Genomic DNA, 19225 nt, shown 5'->3' with positions numbered 1-19225 from the left:
TTACCGACAGTAAACAGGGAATGATACATCCCTCTCCATATTTTCTCCAGTACTTGTATTTTTCTGTTTATTTTTTAAACCATTTTATGCACACATCATATAATCTGTGCTAAGTAAACAACCAGTGGTTCCCAGTAAAATCATTTAGTTATGCCCTCCATGTTTTTTAAGCTGTTTCTCCCTCTCCCATAGTGTCCTAAAAGGTTCACCTAGAATATACCTTCTCTTCTGAAGTTTGCCTTACCCTATTTTCCTGAATCCCCAGAAATATGAATGGGTCTCTTCTCTGTGTTTCCATGATGCTTTCTGCATAGCTCTTGTTAAACACCTTTTCACTTTGTGTTGTAGGTTGTCTTTGACAATAAATTGACTACTTGAGAGTGGTAGTTTGTCCTAATAGCTATCATTTTTATTTAGCAGAATACCCAGCACATAGAATGTGCTATAAATAGCATCTCATTTAATCTTCACAACAGCCCTGTGTACTAATAATACATACTAATAGTACCTCATCCCCATATTAAAAATAAGTAAACTGAACTGAAAAGGCCTCACTGCTGCTACAAAGCAAAACTGGAACTTAAACCCAGATCTGTCTAACTCCTTAACTATTTTGTCACTTCCCCCACCCACACGCACATTTGCATATCCTCAGTACCTGCTATGGAGGAGGTGCTTTGTAATTACTAACTGACTGAATAAATAATAAAAAACTAAAACTTCACATAGGTATTTGGGGGCAGTCTGGGAGTATGGTTTTCATTGAAAGGGATAATGAAAATTGTTAAAATGTTTAAAGAAATCTTCAAAACACCTACCTATGACAATTCAATATGTTGTTGACTGGATCTGAGAAATGTTCACTGTTAACAGCTTAAGAAAAAGTTTCATTTTCTAAATATTACTAGCTTCTGTAACACAGAACACAGCATAGTGCTGCACAACTGTAAAACATCTTGAGACTGCTGCCACCTTACTTCTATTTTATTTATTAATTTTTTTCCATGGGCAGGCACCAGAAATCGAACTTGGGTCTCCAGCATGGCCGGCAGGAACTCTGCCTGCTGAGCCACCGTGGCCTGCCCTTTACTTCTATTTTATTATGAATATTCTCACAAGTCATATCATCTAATTGAACTTTCACTGGCATAATGCAATGCAGAGCTAGCCAGAATTCAGATATCTTTGAGATGGATTAAAGTAAATATAGGAAAAACTTTGCTTTTAAAAATCCATTGTATGATAATATCTGATATGGTTAAAAGTGGAAATTTTAGGTTGTATATATGTTACTAAAGTAAAATTTTTAAAAATCCATCATAAGTTGAAAAATACTTTTAATACCATGTATTATTTGTACTTATAAATGAGTACAAAATCAATGCTGTTTTCTCGAGAGTGAACGTTAGTAAGAAATACTGGTTTTAATTTATCTTTTTTTCCATCTGATTTTCCTTATACATAGAAAATGTACTATAAATTCCATTTTTAACTTCTCTTCTCTGTTATTTCTCTAGTGTTGTTAATAACAGTACTTGTAGTGGAAGGGATTGCTGTGGCCCAAAAGACCCAAGGTAAAGTACTTACAGTGATAACTTTTGGCATGTTAAGGACAGTGTGGGATAGCTTATTTGAAAGGATTGCAACTTTTCAGTACTATTTCCTTAATCCCTGTGGTTGTTCCAATGATCTCTGAGGCCTTCTGTCAACATATCAGCCTCAAATTAACTGGGTTCAGCTGTGGCTAACCATAATAAATTGTCAACAGAAAGTCTTGCCTTGATAAATATTTTTTTTGTTTTTTACATGGGCAGGCACCGGGAATTGAACCCGGGTCCTCGGGCTTGGCAGGCAAGCATTCTTACCTGCTGAGCCACCATGGCCCGCCTGATAAATATTTTTAAATGGCATTACTAATAGCTCCTGGCACACCGTGGATTATGTTCAAAAATTAAATGAAATTTATGCTTTATCACTAAGCAAAAATAAAATCCGTTTTCCAAGGTAGACAGTTAAAACATTTCCATCAATCTCTTGTTCAAAGCTGTTTCTACCTGTTATGACCTGGTTTATGAAGAATTAACCATTGTGATTTTTAAGTCAGATTTTCATGGCAGAGTTTAAGACGTTTCATATATAACATCATCTTTTTTTAATATTTCGAAGATACACATACACATGACAAGTCAAATAGTTCTAAAACTAAAGTTGGAGAAAAACATTCCCCCTTCTCATCCTCCCTCTTTTCCTGCTCCGTGTAGATAACCACTCTTTTAACTAACTCTTTTAGTGTTTCCCTTCATATTCTAAATAGCATGCCATATTACTGCTTCTTGATTGTTTCCATTTTCAGCAATAGATACTAACTTTTCATCATGGAAGATGAGAATTTAGTTTTTTCACATACCTACTGTCCACTGCAGCCACATACAAGTATAACTTCACTTTCCATCTTTCCACCCTCTTCAATATAGTATAATTCCAGTTAAATTAGAATTTTACATTGTCATGCACAGAGCACAGAGCTTTCTTCTTCTTCTTTTTTTTTTTTTACAGAAAATTTCAAAAAATGTTTATTTTTTAAGAACTGAGTGCCTGTATCCATTGCTAGCAATATAATACCTAGGTTATGTTCACTTGAAATAAAATAAATGCCCATGGGAAAAAAGCTGTATTTTAAATGTATCTAAATTTACCTTCAGTCAATAGTCCAGTAATGTTCTCCTCCCAATACAGGACTCCCGTTCTTTAAGGCTGTTCCAAGGAGCCAGACAGTTTAGATAATGAGGTAGTTGAGAGCCCCTGCTTACATTTTTTTTTCATTGTAAAAGTTGTATCATTATACAGTCTTCAAGAATCAAGGCTACTGGAACACAGTTCAGCAGTTTCAGGTACTTCGCTCCAGCCACTCCAATGCACTGTAAACTAAAAAGAAATAGCTATATAATACGTAAGAATAACCTCCAGCAAAACCTCTCGACCCTGTTTGAAATCTTTTAGCCACTGAAACTTTGTCTCATTTCTCTCTTCTCCCTTTTGGTCAGAAGGTTTTCTCAATCCCATGGTGCTGGGTCCTGGCTCATCCTGGGGGTTCTGTCCCTTGTTGCCAGGGAGATCTGTACCTTTGGGAGTCATGTCCCATGTAGGAGGGAGGGCAGTGAATTTACCTGCCCACTTGGTTTACAGAGAGAGGCCACATCTGAGCAACAAAATAGGTTCTCTTGGGGTGACTCTTAGGTATAATTATAAGTAGGTTTAGCGTGTCCTTTGCAGGAATAAGTTTCATAGGGGTAAACCTTAAGATCGAGGGCATAGCCTATTGATTTGGTTTTCCCCATTGCTTGCAAGAATATCAGAAATTCTCCAAATGGGAAAGTTGAATATTTCCTCCCTTCTCCCCAGTCCCCCAAAGGGACTTTGTAAATATTTCTTTATTTGCTTCCCAAATTACTCTGAGATATTGGGGCACCACACTAACCTGGACAAACCAACAAAATTTCATGCCCTAGTCAAGATTCCCTGTACTTATGGTCACAGAGCTTTTTTAATAGAGAAATTGTGTCATTCATTTTTTTCTTTTTCCTTTTTTTCCTGTTTAATTTTAAAATTTCCTTATTTTTGTAATATATTTTTTATGTGTCTCCCTACATATATGTATTTCTATATCTATACATACACGTACACAGCGGCAGATATGTGATATGTATATCCTAGGGAACTTTGTTCACAATGTTTTTATTATATGGGGGGGGGGGAGCATGGGCCAGGAATCGAACCTGGGTCCAGGTGAGAATTCTACTACTAAACTACCTGTGCACCTTCTGGTTATTGTTTTTTGCTTGTTCTGTTTTCTGTTTTCCATTTCTATCTTTTTTGCTTTTCTCTTTTGGAGACTTACTCATTTTATCCTTTAAACTAGGAGCAGAAAAACTTGTTCTATAAAGGGCCAGATAGTAAATATTTTAGACTTTGTTGTCCTTACCTTCTCTGGTGCAGACTACTTAACTTTGCCATTACAGTGCAAAAGCAGCTATATGTCTATGTGGATGAATGGACGTGGCTGTATTTCAATAAAACTTAATTTATTATTATGGTGAGCCAGCCAGATTTGGCCCAAGGCCATAGTTTGCCAACCTTAGCTCTAAATTTTCTACACGTTGTAAAATGTCTTCTATCTTTTCTGGATAATACTGTCTTTTGTTTTGTGTTGATATTTTTGTTATTTTCTTTTACTCTTAGCTAGTCTGTTTCCTCAGAGTTGCTTTTTTTTCTGATTGTATCTTATTTGAGACTTTCCTCAATCGTTCGGTGACTATTAGTCTTTATGTGAGGGGCACTAGAAAGGGGTCATAGGTTCTCTGCAGATGTGATTAGGGCTTGTCTGTGGCCCTTGGTGTTGAGTGATCTGTTGGTGAGGAACCCCTGAGTCTGCATCTTTAGGTCTTTTGCTTTGAGCTGATGAGATTTCCCAGAGAAGACTCTTTCCATCTCCTGCTAGAGGCTTTATAGCTGTCTGCCAGGTTTTGGAATGCTCAGTGGGGGACGAAGGCTGGGAGCATCATTCAGTGTGTTAACCTTCACCTAATCTCCCTATTGTCAGCGTCCTTGGGGCCCCTAGTCCAGAAATCCTTGTTTTACCTTCTCCAAAGAAATAATCTCCAGTTTTCTGGTGTGGTAAAAGAGCAACAGCTACATAGATCTGTGAAATAGAGGATTAGGATTGAAGATCAAATGGATTCTAAACAGACTTAACCAAGCCTCATGTTTTTAAAAGCCCAATTTCACTCCTAGTACCTAGTACTGCCAATTGTTATTATTGTATCTTCCTGTTTGTACTTAAGGGTTTATCCCCTTTTAAAAACTCCCTTACCCTTGTCTAATTGAAGTTTCAAGGAGTAGAGCCAGTGTTCAATCTACAATCTTTAATAAAATTGCTCTGTAACTTATTAATCTTTTTTGACTTTTGTGTTAAACTAAATATAGAGGTGCATATCAGAGATAAACTCCTGGGATCCTTTTATTGTTATGGCAACTGAATTTTATTGAACTTTTGTTGATTTGTCAGATTTTCCCGCATGGTTTTTGTCTTTATAAAAATCTGAGGATTTTATTTCCCCATTCTCTCTCACGGCAAACTTGTCCTCTAGCAGCACCAAGTTTTGCCAGCAAGCACAGCATACAATGTTCTTTTTCTTTTACTTCTACTATAGTCAGTTATTGTGCTAAATTTGGTAGGGTTTCTTACAAAAGTCTATCTCTGTAGCATAGAGGGAGCCATTGTTTGGGGGAGGGTGTGGGAAAAAGAGAAGAATGCTATTTTCTTTTGCTGTAATTAATATTTGAAATGCTATCTTTCCTTAAGATGGACAAAATATTGGAATCAAACACATTCCTGCAACCCAGTGTGGCATTTGGGTTCGGACCAGCAATGGAGGTCATTTTGCTTCACCAAATTATCCTGATTCATATCCACCAAACAAGGAGTGTATTTATATTTTGGAAGGTATTTGACATAATTCTGTCTTTTATTGAGTGAATTTTCACTTTATGGTAAAACTAAATACATAGATAAAATGTTCTATTCAAACCACTTTGAACAAAATTTAAACATGCATTTGGATTAAACTTTAGAAATTATAAATATTTCCGAATGTTGAATACACTAGCAAAATAATAGTTGAAATTTCATAGGAAGTTTGACTCTCCTCAAAATAGTTTGAATTGCATGAGAACTTAATTCAACTAGTGCATCAGTATATGTGAGACACCTCTGATAAAATAACTTTCTTAAACTTACTGCCATCCCATCTTAAGCTTTATGCAGATTTATATCCATAGTTACCTTATTATTTGCATTGCTTCAGATTATTTTTCTTTGTATCTTGGTACATCAGATCTCATGAACTAAGAATTGGCTACAAAATTCTTCAGTTTTAATCAATTAAGTACATTTGACTAATTTAATATAATGTATCCCTTAGTTTTACAAAAAAAATTAGCATTACCATTTAATGTAAAAATAACATTTATTATGACTTTTGTATATAGCAGTTAATTCCCATTATTAACCTCATTTATGAAGTAGTAACATAACAGTTGTTTTGCTTTTCTCATCTGTATCAAACATTTATATTCTGTTTGGTTGTGTTGTCCTGATCTGCTTACCCTATTTTCTAGCTGCTCCACGTCAAAGAATAGAGTTGACCTTTGATGAACATTATTATATAGAACCATCATTTGAATGTCGGTTTGATCACTTGGAAGTTCGAGATGGACCATTTGGTTTCTCTCCACTTATAGATCGTTATTGTGGTGTGAAAAGCCCTCCGTTAATTAGATCAACAGGGAGATTCATGTGGATTAAGTTTAGTTCTGATGAAGAGCTAGAAGGACTGGGATTTCGAGCAAAATACTCATTTATTCCAGGTAAAGAATAAATTATCTTTTCAGTTGGTTAGGTATCTCACACTATGATTTTAGAGTCTTAAGATTAGGAAAGAGATAAGCTAATCTAGTTAATCAAAATCAAGGCTTTAAAGAAATTAGCAAGGTTGAAGAAAAAGCAGTCCATCAACAAGTAAACACTTGACAAAAATTGGAAATCAAACCATACCACTTACATTTCGAAGCATAGTATAGATGGTGGCCCATTTTTGTCTTAGATTTCTTTATGTTTTGTAGCATATACTCAAGACCAAAAGCATCAAGGTGAATACATTTTAAAAAATTGTTCATCAAATTGTCTTGTTTTCATTCCCACCAAAAAATGCTTAGCACTTTTATTTTCATTGGATTGATTGAACTAACCACTCATGTGAATACATAATCTATAGAAAATGTTGAGCAATAAAAAGAATACTGATGTGCACTTGGAGGCAGAGGATAGGGGTTTAAACCCTTTCTCTGTCACCTAAGAGCTATAAGACTGTTAAGCACAGATTTTTGCTTGAGATTTGCCATTAGGAAAATGGGAATACCTCCTGTATCAGTTTCCTGAGATGTCCATAAAAAATTGACACAGATTTGGAGGCTTAAAACAACAAATTTATTCCGTCATAGTTCTGGAGGCTGGAAGTAACGCTATCTGGCAGGGCTACCCATTGCTCCCTCCAGGGTCCCTAGGCTTCTTTGAGCTTCTGGTGGCTGCCCCAGCATTCCTGGGCTGGTGGCCATAGCCATACACTTTCTGCCTTTGTCTTCACATTGTCATCTCCGTATATCTGTGTCTTCTCCTCTTCCCAAAATTCTTAATTACATCTTTTCCCATGTAAGGTAATATTCACTTACTATAAGGAAATAGGTTCCAGGGATTAAGACATGGGCATCTCTTTTGAGGGCATCACCATTCAGCCCACTACAATTATCTTAAACTATTCTGGAGTATGTGAAAGCACTTTGTAACCTCTATAACCCTTTCCACTGTGAAAGTATGTATATATCCCTAAAAACAAAGTTTTTCAATGATTTTTTGAAAAACTTACAAGAAGATGAAAAATAATTTAGTTTATCAAATATATACTCTTTTTGCCTTTGTTTTTTCACACAAGAAATTTAATGGAAAAAATTAAAATACGTCTAAATAAAGAATATAGATAATCCCACATCTGAAAAAATATATAATCCCAAACCTTTATATATAAAATCAGTGTTAGCATTCTCATGTGTATCCTTTCAGAGGTTTTTCTATATCTCTTTATTTTGTGGTACAAAACTAGGATCATATTATACAAACAGCGTTATTACCTGCTTTTTATGCCAGAGCAACATTTTTAAAAGTTGGTTTTTCTTTTGGTAAAAATGTGATGGGGATTTTTAAGTGTTGCTTCAGTATTTATCTGCTCAGTGCCAAAAGGGTAGCATTTTCAAAAATTAAATTTTGTCTTTTAAATTTTACCTTAATATGGAATACATCACCAAGACTGTTCTTTTTATTGTAATAAAGTAAATCCAACCTTACTGAAAGGGAACAAATAAAAGACACTTCAGCTCTTTGCAGAGAAATGCCAATGTGAAATTTAAATCTTAAGTAGCATTGGGGAAAGATCTATCAGAATTATTAATTCATAAAAATTAATCAGAATTGCTTCAAATATAAGCAAAAATGTTAGGATATTGTCATTATTTCATTGAAGTTTCTAAAATTATCTCCTTTACTAATAGGAAGTAACGATTCCTATGTTGAATGTCTGCCTCATCCATAGCCTGCATCAACCAATAGTTTAAAAGAATTTCATATATAAAAATGCTAATTTCTCAGTATTCTTAAGAGGCTTCCAGCAGATTTACCAACCCTTAGATAAAGTTTTTTCTATAAACATGATTATAAATAACAATACATATAGCTTATTTTGCATATTTATTTTGACATGTGGATTTTCCTCTTAGAGGTAAAATTGTGGGATCCTGACCCACAGTTAAAGGCAACATAAAAGATAGATGAAAGGCATAAAGGTAGAATGGGAAAAGTTTCAAAGTAGATGTCTAGAGAATTAGAACCTACTCCTGGCTTTACCACTGTCTGATAGAAGAAAATCAATGGCTTTAACTCAGTTTCTTCACATTTGTAAATGTGATCTTATATAATCCTTCTGATATTACAGTCATGAGCATAAAATTAGACATAATACATGTGGAAATTCTCAAGTACTACAAATTGCAAATGTAAGGTGATGAAGTTTAGAAATCATAAGCATTTTATTTGTCTATATTTTAACTATGAGCCATGTAAAGTTGCTCTTATGCTATATAAAACTGATAAAGAAAAAAGCTACTTGTCTTGAAAGCAAGCACCTTTATATATGAAGTTGCCTGATTTTGTTTTTTAATATTTTGAAATATTATTAAGAGTGTTGTTTTTGTCTGTTTTTTTCTTTCAAGTAGTACAAACTTACTTGCAAAGATCTGATTCATGTATAACATTTTATAACACCAAAATATCATTAATTCACTTGATTTAGTTAATAAAAATCAAATATTTACCAATTTAATCAAATCAGGTATTTTGATATAAACTATTGCTTCTCAAATTTGTATTAGCAAAATATCCTCTGAATCCCCTGGTCATCTTTGCTTTTTTTTGCCCTGTGAAAAAACTCACTGGAATGGAACATCTGCAGCTACTTTTGACAGTGAGTTGATGTGAGATTTTACATAGCATAAATAAATTATTAATTTATGATGGGGTCCAAAGTATAAATGTGATCCCTAAATAAATTTGATCCTAAGTGCTCAGGCTGAATATGTTCCTAAATAGACCATTGTCTATAATCTTCGTTAAAAGCTGCTTTCTCTTGCCTTGCTATTAAATGGAGCATTAGGTGTAACTTAAGATTTTAACCCTTGAAGTAGATCTAAAATATCTCAATGCCGATGATTTTCTTTTCTTTTCTTTCTTTTTTCTGTTACAGATCCAGACTTTACTTACCTAGGAGGTATTTTAAATCCCATTCCAGGTTTAGTATATTACTTCTTTTTTCTCATGGCATATTTTATTAGTCTTATTTTCCTTTTAACATCATTAATTTATTCTTTCTAGATTGCCAGTTTGAGCTCTCAGGAGCTGATGGAATAGTACGTTCTAGTCAGGTAGAACAAGAAGAGAAAACAAAACCTGGCCAAGCGGTTGATTGCATATGGACAATTAAAGCGACTCCAAAAGCTAAGGTATTGTTGTGTATTGAGTCATTTCAGAGAAGAACATAAGACATGATTTGTATAGTGTGGTATTGTGGTTCATGCATATATTTTATTTATTATATAAACTGATGTTACACCTTAAAAAAATTATTTTTTACTTTATTAAGGATCTATTAAGGTCCCAGTTATTAAAGTTAAACTTTATTAAAGTTAAAAACTTAGAATACAATTTTCCAAAATATCACACTATATTAAGATTCTTGCAATATTAAGAATCATAGATTCATAAAACCTTTTTATGAGGAGGAAAACAGGCCACAGAAGGTCAGAGTGTCTTGTAAGTATCACAGAGCTGGTCACAGCAGTGTCAAAACCAAAACACAATATATTGACAGCACTTTTATGTTCGTACCATGATGTACTCTCCTAATCATATAGTGCTTTCATTGACAAATGAATGTTTTTAAATCTGAAATTGAGATTGAAATTGATAACTACATTTGCTGTTTGCTTTTAACTTCTACTTCTAAGAATATCAACAGTTAAGATTACATTTTGCATGTGTAGAGAGATGAAGAGAGTGAGGCTGGCGAAACATACATTTAAAGAATCATTAAAATCAGATTTAGAGTTGTGATAATAAAATGAAAACCTGAAATACAATGATAACCTGAAAATTACCTGTTACAAAACACCTGGAATATTGGTTAAAATATAGCAAATATCCTTTTAAAAGCTTTGGTAAGTTCCAGAGAAAGGGTAATTCTTTTGGACTAGAAAAGAAGACAGATAACTATAAATCAAAACAATAAACTGAAATTGATGGTACTAATGACCCTTGCTGATCTCAGTAGCCTCTCACTGCTCAAAGGTAGATATACTCAGAAATTTGGCTTAAATACCTACACTAAGGTAGGAAAAAAATAATGCCTGGAGTTCATGTGACTGTTGTAAGACTCAACATGAAGCTGGAAGCTCAAAGGGAAATGCTTGCCATAAGTGGGTAGATTAAAGAAAACTGCCACTAGTGTAGGTTGATGACCAAGAAAGTTGCCTTTCTGATCTTGGGCTCAGGTTAGAGGCTGGGGTTGAGGTTTCCCCTAAGACTTTATATCTAAAAACCTGTCTTTCTTAGGGTGTGGAATATGAATTTACATTTTCTGCTTAAACCAGAAACCACTAAGCCGCTAAGTTTAAAAATTATCCTGTGCTCATAAAAACTTTAATTCAAAGTTGCCCTAAAGGTCACTTAATTTCCACAGATGAAACATTACTGAAGGTAAGCTTACAAACTAAAATTAGGAAACAAAAATGCTTAACAACACAACAAATGATTTCTTAGAGCCCCCCAAATTTCAGAATATAGTATTAGAAAGAAAAACCGTAAAGTGTTTTAAATATTTTAATAAGTGCTTTAAATATTTGACAATAAGGAATCAAAAAGACATGAAAGAAAAAAGATCAGGCACTTAAAAATAACCAAATATACTTTCCACAAGTAGAAAGTATGGTTATTGACAGGTCTGAAGAAATTACTCAGGTACAGCCCTGAGAGAAAGTGCCAGTTTATTAAGAAAATTTTCAAGAATTGATGGAAGGCATTAAATGACTCCCTAGCGGGGGAAAAAACATTTCCTGAATTGATGCCTTATAATAGACACCACAGGCAAAAAATTTTAAATGGCTAGAAAGGAGGAATTAAGATTAAGAATGATACCAGAATCATCGATTGCAGAATAGAAGTCAGAAAACAGTAGAACAACGTCTTCATATTGTTGGCAGTCTTAAAACTCCACATCCAACTAAACTGTCATTCAAGAATGAGAGAAAAGTTAACATTTCTCAGCAAAATGAATAAGTATACCAAATGCTACAGTTAAAATCCGAATGCATTTTGTTTTATAGGATAATTATAGAAAAATTTGAAATGCAATAATAGGGAAGAAATACCTAGCAGGCACCAAAAGAAAGTGGATATAGCTGTTAAAATCAAAACCAGATCACAGATTCACCAGAAAAATAAAATGATTTTAAAATTTCTATATTAACCTCAAAATGTAGAAGACATAATTTGGCAATAGAGAAAATTGACAGATCAATAATTATAGCCGATAATTTTATTTAGTTCTCTTTTACTAATAGATCACACATAAAATTAGTAATGGTAAAAAGATTTAAACAACACATTATGCTTAATGGGTATGGTATCTTACTCTCGACAACCAGAGAATATGTATTCTCTAAACCATGCATGAAACATTTATAAGAACTGATCTGTACAATTGGATAAAAAGCGTTAGGTCACAGAAGAAGTCATGATGCATATTTGAACAAATTTAGAACTCATTAATAATGAAAATACCACATATCACAAATTGTAGGATGCTGTAAAGCAGTACATTGGGAAATTTATGACCCTCAGGCCTGTTTTTAGAAGAAAAAGAAAAGATTGAAAATCGAGCTATGACTCAATCAAGAAATTAAAAGAATGTCAGAATATATACAAAGAAGGTACAGGAAAATAATAAAAGAGCATAAATTAAGGAAATTTAAAACAAATTTGAAAAGAGAAAGATGTAACAAAAACTTTTTTTTTGTAAAAAATAATAAACCTGGCAAGATTGATCTAGGAAAGAAAAGATAAAATGACATTAGAAATGGGAAGTGAACTAGAGCAGAGATTAAAAACTAGCACACATTTTAACTGTAAAATAGACTTGCTAAACAAAAAGGGAAAAAGCCATGAATCTTCAATATAGAAATGACTAGGAGGTAGAAAGTAGAAGAGGAATTTAGAGATTAAAAAGAGTTATTAAAAGACAAATGAGGCTTCCAAGAATCTAAGGTGGCGGTCTTTGACACTCCAAGGTGCCATTTGTCCGCAGAAATATGGTAGGAACTGCTCCTAGCATCTTTGTGGCCCCTCTGCCATCTGACATAGCACATTGTGGAGCCAGCCTGCACTCCCATTATGGGTCCCTACCCGTATTCTGGAGGAAGGAGAGTAATAACAACTATGCATATGTATAATGCCTGTAGATTGGTACCAGTTTATTGAGTGACAGCATGAAAGAATGAACCAGGTACCTCATTTCTGGCTCTCCTAGAATTTGCCCCATAGGCAGAAGCAACCTTCAAATAGCTAAAGCAGTTTTAAGAAACAAATCAAAGTGGTGTAGGGCAAAGAATTACCTGCTATAAGTCATAAAATAGAGCACCTGAAAGGAGGAGAAAGTCTATTCCATAGGGAACAGAGGGAGTATTCGAATTCTTGTAAATGGGATTTTCTAAGGCCATAAGCAAGCACATGTACAGGACAAGACACAGGTTCAGAAAAGATGGAGAGTACTCTGCACTTCATATTGACCTCAGGCTGACTTGCTTGATAGAAGGGCTAAATTGAAGGATACCACCAGCCAACCCAGACCCAATTTGCAGACTGTAAAAGATTTTTTTTTTGCGTTGGTTTGTTTTCTACAGAACAGAGAGCTCAGGAGCTAAATCACAGGGTTCACACTTTAAAATATTTAAATGTACAGTATGCAAAAAAAGAGTATAAGATAAAGAAACAGGAAATGATGACCTATCCAGAGGAATAAGCTAAAAATGTAGAAGTCATCAACAAAGCAGACCGGACTTTGAGCATACCAGAGTGTGATCTGCAATATGCTAAAGGAGATAAAGGAAAACATTTAAAAAAATGAATGATTATCAGGAAAACAATAAATAAACAATATGAGAATCTCAGTAAATATAGACATTTTTTAAGGCACCAAACTGAACTACTGAAGTTGAAGACTACAGTAACTGAAATAAATTCTCCAGAGACAGTTTCACCAGAAGATTGGACCTGGCAGAAGGAAAAAACAGTGAACTAGAACACAAGACAATTGAATGATTCATATTGAGAAGCAGAAAGAAAAAAATGAACAGAGCCAAAGGGATCTATGGGACACCATTAAACATATAAGAATTATATTAGTCCCAGAAGGAGAAATGACAAAGGAGCAGAAGAAATACTAAAAAATAATGGTAGAAAACTTAGCAAATTTAACAAAAGACATGAATATGCACATCCAAGAATCTCAGCAAATCCCAAAAAAGATAAAATGGATGAGAACAATACCCACCCTCACATTAGTCAAACTTTCAAATGCCAGGGACTTTAAGAGTTCTACAAGCTGCAAGGGAAAAGCAGTGTGCTAGGTACAGGAGGGTCTCAATAAGATTAGATGCAGATTTCTCATTAGAAGCCATGGAGGCAAGAAGTCTATGGGACAAAACATGTAAAATACTTCAGGAAAAATTTGCCAACTGAAAATTTTATATCCACTGAGAAAATCTTTCAAAAATGAGGGGGAGTTTAAGACATTCCCCAAACCTGAGGGAGTTTGTTGTCACTAGACCTGCTCTGGAAGATGCTAAAAGGAGTTCTTCAGACTGAAATAAATGACACTAGAGGGGGACCAAAGCAGCATGAAGAAATAAAGACCTCCATTAAAGGTAGCCACAAATGTAATTTATGATTATAAATGCCAATATAATTGTATTTTTTTTCTACATAACTGTACTTTTAATTCCTTCCAGGTTCTAAAATGCAAATGCATAAAATCTATGGTTTTGGATATAAAGTATAAGGTATAATTTGTATTAAGTACCACAAAAAAGTAGGGGATGTCGGGTAGGGGAACAATCTATGTGAATGTTGTTAAAGCTAAGTTGATATCAAATCAACCATGCTTAAGCCCCTTGATAATTGCAAAGAGAATATATGAAAAGTAAGAAAGAAGGAACTCAAAATAGTACAATTCAAAAAAAGTCAAATATCAAGGTAGGTATTAATGGAAGAATTGAAGAACAAAAAACGGTATGACTTAAAAATACTAAGTATAACAAAATGACAAAAGAAAATCCTGCGTTATTAGTGGTTACTTGAAATGTAAATGGATTAAACTATGCAATCAAAGGGAAGAGATTGGCAGAAGCATAAAAAAAGCATGAACCAACTTTATGATATTTACAAAATACTTGCCTTAAGTTCAAAGCCACAGGTCAGTTGTAAGTTAAAGGATAGGAAAAATATATACCATGTTTATGGTAAACAAAAGAGCTGGTGCAGCTATGCTAAGGTAAAATATACTTAAGTAAAAAACTTAAGTTATGAGGGGAAAAAAAGGGTCACTATATGTAGATAAAGGGGTCAATTCAACAAGAAGAATATTGACAGACTAAAGAAGACATAGCAATTATAAATATATAGATATATTATGGCAGATTCATAAAAAGTGTATGCAGAAAATATAGACAGACTAAAGGGAATAAAAGCAATTCTACATTAATAGGAGAAAGTTCATCACACCACCTATCAATAATGGATAGAACAGCTAGACAAAAAATCAATAACAAAATTGGAGACTTGAGCTATACAATAAAACAAGTGGACCTAACAGACATATGTAGAACCTTTCACCAGCAGCAGAATACATGTATCTAGGGTATGTGCCTCTTTCTTCAGGATGGACTACATATTAGGACACAAAAGTTTCAGTAAATTCAAATACAGTTATCCTTTCCACATCACAGGGTTTAGTGGCTTAGTGCCCTCACAGTCAGGAATATCCATGTAAAATTTTTGACCCTCCCTTCACACCAGAGAAGTCTGATTTTTTTTTCTTTTCTTTTATGGGGTGTTGACCTTATTGTAAACTTTGGATTAAGTATTTGGTCATTAGACTATATGTACGTCAATGTTAACTAAAAATATTGTATATTTTTTTATGTCTAAAAACATAAATTTTTTTGTCTGATGCTTCTGTGAAATTCCCCCCAAATTCCCATTTAATTTCTTATGCCAACCTGTGATATATCAAAACTTTGATGAGGGAAGTTATGATGTAGAAGAGATAAATCTATATTGAAGAGAAGAGAACACTTCCTAACTCATTCTATGAGGCCAATATCACCCTGACACCAAGGCCCGATAAACATACCACAAGGAAAGAAATTACACACTGATAACCCTTTTGAGGATAAATGCAAAGAGCCTTAACAAAATCTCAGTTGATGCAGAAAAGGCATTTGACAAAATTGAAACCGCTTTTTAATGAAATCACTTAGATAACTTGGAAAAGACAGAAACTTCTTCAACGTAATAAAGGGCATATATGAAAACAACAGGTAACATCCTACTTAATGCTGAAAAACTGAAAGCTCTCACTCTAATATCAGGAACAAAACAAGAGTGCCCACTATTACCACTGTTATTCAATATTCTGCTAGAAATTCTAGCTGGATCATTTGGGCCAGAAAAAAGGAAAGACATCCAAATTGGAAAGGAGGAATTGTAACTTTCCCTATTTGCAGATGAAGTGATTGTATATACAGAAGGTACTGAAAAATACACTGCAATGCTGTGAGGACTAATAAATTTACAAAAGTGACAGGATGTAAAATCAACATGCAAAGATCAGTAGTATTTCTGTAAACTAGTCATGAACAAGTCTAAAGAGGAAATCTCTTTACAGAAGCAATAAAAGGACTGTATGTCTATGTATAAATCTTCCAAAGGCTGTAAAGGACTTATACATGGACAAATCAAAGCAGATCTAAATAAATTGAAGGACATCCACATTAATTGATTGGAAGACTAAATATTAAGATGTGAATACTAATCAAACTGATTTAAAGATTCAATGCATTTCCAATTCCAGCAGCCTTCTGTTCAGAATGGAAAAGCCAATTGTCAAGTAGATGTGGAAGGATAAGGTGCCCCAAAGCCAAAACTGTATTGAAAAAGAACAAAGTTAGAGGACACATACTTCCTGATTTTCAAACCTATTACAAAGCCATGGCAGTCAAAACAGCATGGTACTGTCACAGTTGCAGACATATAGAACAGTGAAATCCAACTGAGAGCTTGGAATTAAACCCTCACCTCCATGGCCAAGGTGAGGGTGACTTTCTACAAGGGTACCAGGCCCACTCTTAGATTTCATGCTAAAAAATGTGAGCAACAAAAGAAAAACTACATAAACTTCATCTTGAAGGTAAAAGGCAACCCATAAAACAGGAGAAAATATTTCAAAAGGACATATTTGATAAGGGTTTAATATCTGGAATATATTTTTAAAATCCAACAGCTCAACAACAAAATCCAGTTAATAAATGGGCAAGATAATCCAGTTATCTCTAAAGAAGATTTTCAAATGACCAAAAAGTACAGGGAAAGATGCTCAACATCATTAGCCATTAAAGTAATATAAATCAAACACATAGTGCAATACCACTCCATACCTATTAGAATGAAAATGAAAATAACGGGAGTTGGACAGAATGTGGAGGAGAAAGGAACACTTGTTCATTGTTAGTGGGAATGTAAAATGGTGTCGCTTTTGTGGCAAACAATTTGGCTATTCTTCAAAAAGTTAAATATAGACTAACAAATGACCTGGCCATCTATCTCAGTGCTAGATGTAAACCCAAAAGAATCAAAACCAGTGACTCATACAGATATTCACACACTGATTTTTATAGTGGCATTATTGACAGTTGCTCAAAGTTGAACCAACCCAAGTATCCATCAACCATGAACACATAAACTGTGGCATATGCATAAAATCAAATATTGCCATAAAAAGGAATGACGTTTTAATAAAGTATCAATGGCTAGAAGAGTTCAAATAGAGTCTAGAGGCTACTCTGGAGTTCACTCTTATGCAAGTTTCAGTTAGATATTGCTACCTATCATAACTTGCCAAATCCCAACAGAAACCATTCCAGCCAATCCTAAAGAACACCTAGGGCAGTATATAATATTCTACAAAGGTTCCACGCCTCGAGTAACTTTCTAGAAACCCTACAACCTCCAGATGGGTCCCTGGACCAGATTAGTCCTGAAACCTAGAGGGCCCAGCCTCTCCAGAACATCAGCTAGTTTCATCTTCCTACCCCATATTATTGACAGCCCCTGCCAACACGAAAAATTTAGAATGGCCATAACCCAAATATCCCTAAAAAGTAGGATAGAAAGATCAAAAGTGATAATGGAGTTATACAGAAAAGGTAGGGTTTAACAAACGAATATGACTGCTGGATCATTATATTGATACTTTAGTCTCCAGTATCTTAGAGCAGCTAGGAGTAAAAACCTAAAATTGTAGAATTGTAACCCATCCAAACTGAAATCTGTTCTACAACTAATTGTTGTGCTTTGTGTTTTGAAATTTATTTTTTAGTATATATGTTATTTTTCACAAAAAAGAAAAAAATGATGATAAGAAATATATATATTCCTTCTGACCGCCAATATTCTGAGCAGCTAGGAGGAAAAATCTGAGATGATGGTATGGTGGCCCATGACCAGCTCTGGGATCTGTCCTGTAACTACTTGTTGAAGAGTGCTTTGAAAACTATTTCTTTTTTCTTTCTTTGCTTTGCATATTGAGTGAAATAAGCCAAACACGAGAGGAAAAATAGAATCTTCTCACTGATATGAAATAATTAGAATAAGCAAATTCATAGTGTCAGAAACTAAAATATAATTTAGGTTACCTTGGGCTGGAGTATATGTAGGGAATGGGGAATTAATACTTAAATGTAACAGAGTTTCTGTTGGTTTGATGGGAATGTTTTGGTAATAGATGTAGTTATGGTTATGGTAGCATAAAATGTGAATAATTAACACCACTGAGTTATATATTGGAATGTAATTAAAAGGGGAGACTTTTGGTTGTAGGTATGTTACAAAAAAAAAAATTTAATTTGATTTTACAACCCAGTTACCCTAATGTAAACTATGGACTCTATCAATAATATTGTTCTAGTTTGCCAGCTGCTGGAATGCAGTATACCAGAAATGGGATGGCTTTTAAAAGGGGAATCTAATGAGTTGCTAGTTTACAGTTCTAAGGCCAAGAAAATGTCCCAATTAAAACAAGTCTAGAGAAATGTCCAATCAAAGGCATCCAGGGAAAGATATCTTGGTCAAGAAGGCCGATGAAATTCAGGGTCTCTCTTTCTCAAGTGAGAAGGCACATGGCCAACACAGTCAGGGTTTCTCTCTGGGTTGGAAGGGCACATGGTGAACACAGCATCATCTACTAGCTTTCTCTCCTGGCTTCCTGTTTCACGAAGCTCCCTGGGAGGCATTTTCCTTTTTCATCTCCAGAAGTCGCTCGCTGGTGGACTCTGCTTCTCATGGCTACGTTATTCTGCTTTGCTCTCACTGAATCACTACCTTTCTCCGAAATATTTCGTCTTTTATAGGACTCCAGAAACTACTCAAGACCCACCCAAATGGGTGAAGCCATGCCTCCATCTAATCCAGCTAAACAACCACTCTTGATTAAATCACATCTCCAGGGAGATGATCTAATTACAGTTTCAAGCATGCAATGCTGAATAGGGATTAGAAGAAATGGCTGCCTTTCCAAGAGGGGATTAGGATTAAAACATGGCTTTTCTAGGGTACATACATCATTTCAAACCAGCACATTCCACTGCTCTGGACCCTAAAAAAGACATGTTTTCCCCATATACAAAATATATTAATTCCATCACAATACCAGAAGTCCTTAAACCATTTCATTAG

At 34.5% G+C, this 19225-nt stretch overlaps 1 protein-coding gene across 2 annotated transcripts in view; it reads left to right on the top strand.

Moving 5' to 3' along the window:
• NETO2 (neuropilin and tolloid like 2) overlaps window positions 1-19225 on the top strand; it is a 77217-nt gene that overhangs the window by 21686 nt on the left and 36306 nt on the right. Inside the window, exons 2-6 of one of the 2 annotated variants that reach the window (XM_077132338.1) lie at window positions 1518-1574; window positions 5363-5503; window positions 6178-6426; window positions 9408-9431; window positions 9536-9663. In XM_077132338.1, the coding sequence (XP_076988453.1) occupies window positions 1518-1574; window positions 5363-5503; window positions 6178-6426; window positions 9408-9431; window positions 9536-9663 (599 nt within the window). Of the gene's footprint in view, window positions 1-1517; window positions 1575-5362; window positions 5504-6177; window positions 6427-9407; window positions 9453-9535; window positions 9664-19225 lie in introns of both variants that reach the window. The other variant, XM_077132337.1, reaches the window with a different exon arrangement.

This window comes from Tamandua tetradactyla, chromosome 16 (assembly GCF_023851605.1).
Source record: "Tamandua tetradactyla isolate mTamTet1 chromosome 16, mTamTet1.pri, whole genome shotgun sequence".
Taxonomy (NCBI): Eukaryota; Metazoa; Chordata; class Mammalia; order Pilosa; family Myrmecophagidae; genus Tamandua; species Tamandua tetradactyla.
Note: the sequence above shows the minus strand (reverse complement) of the source record. Positions and strands in the feature narration are given on the sequence as shown.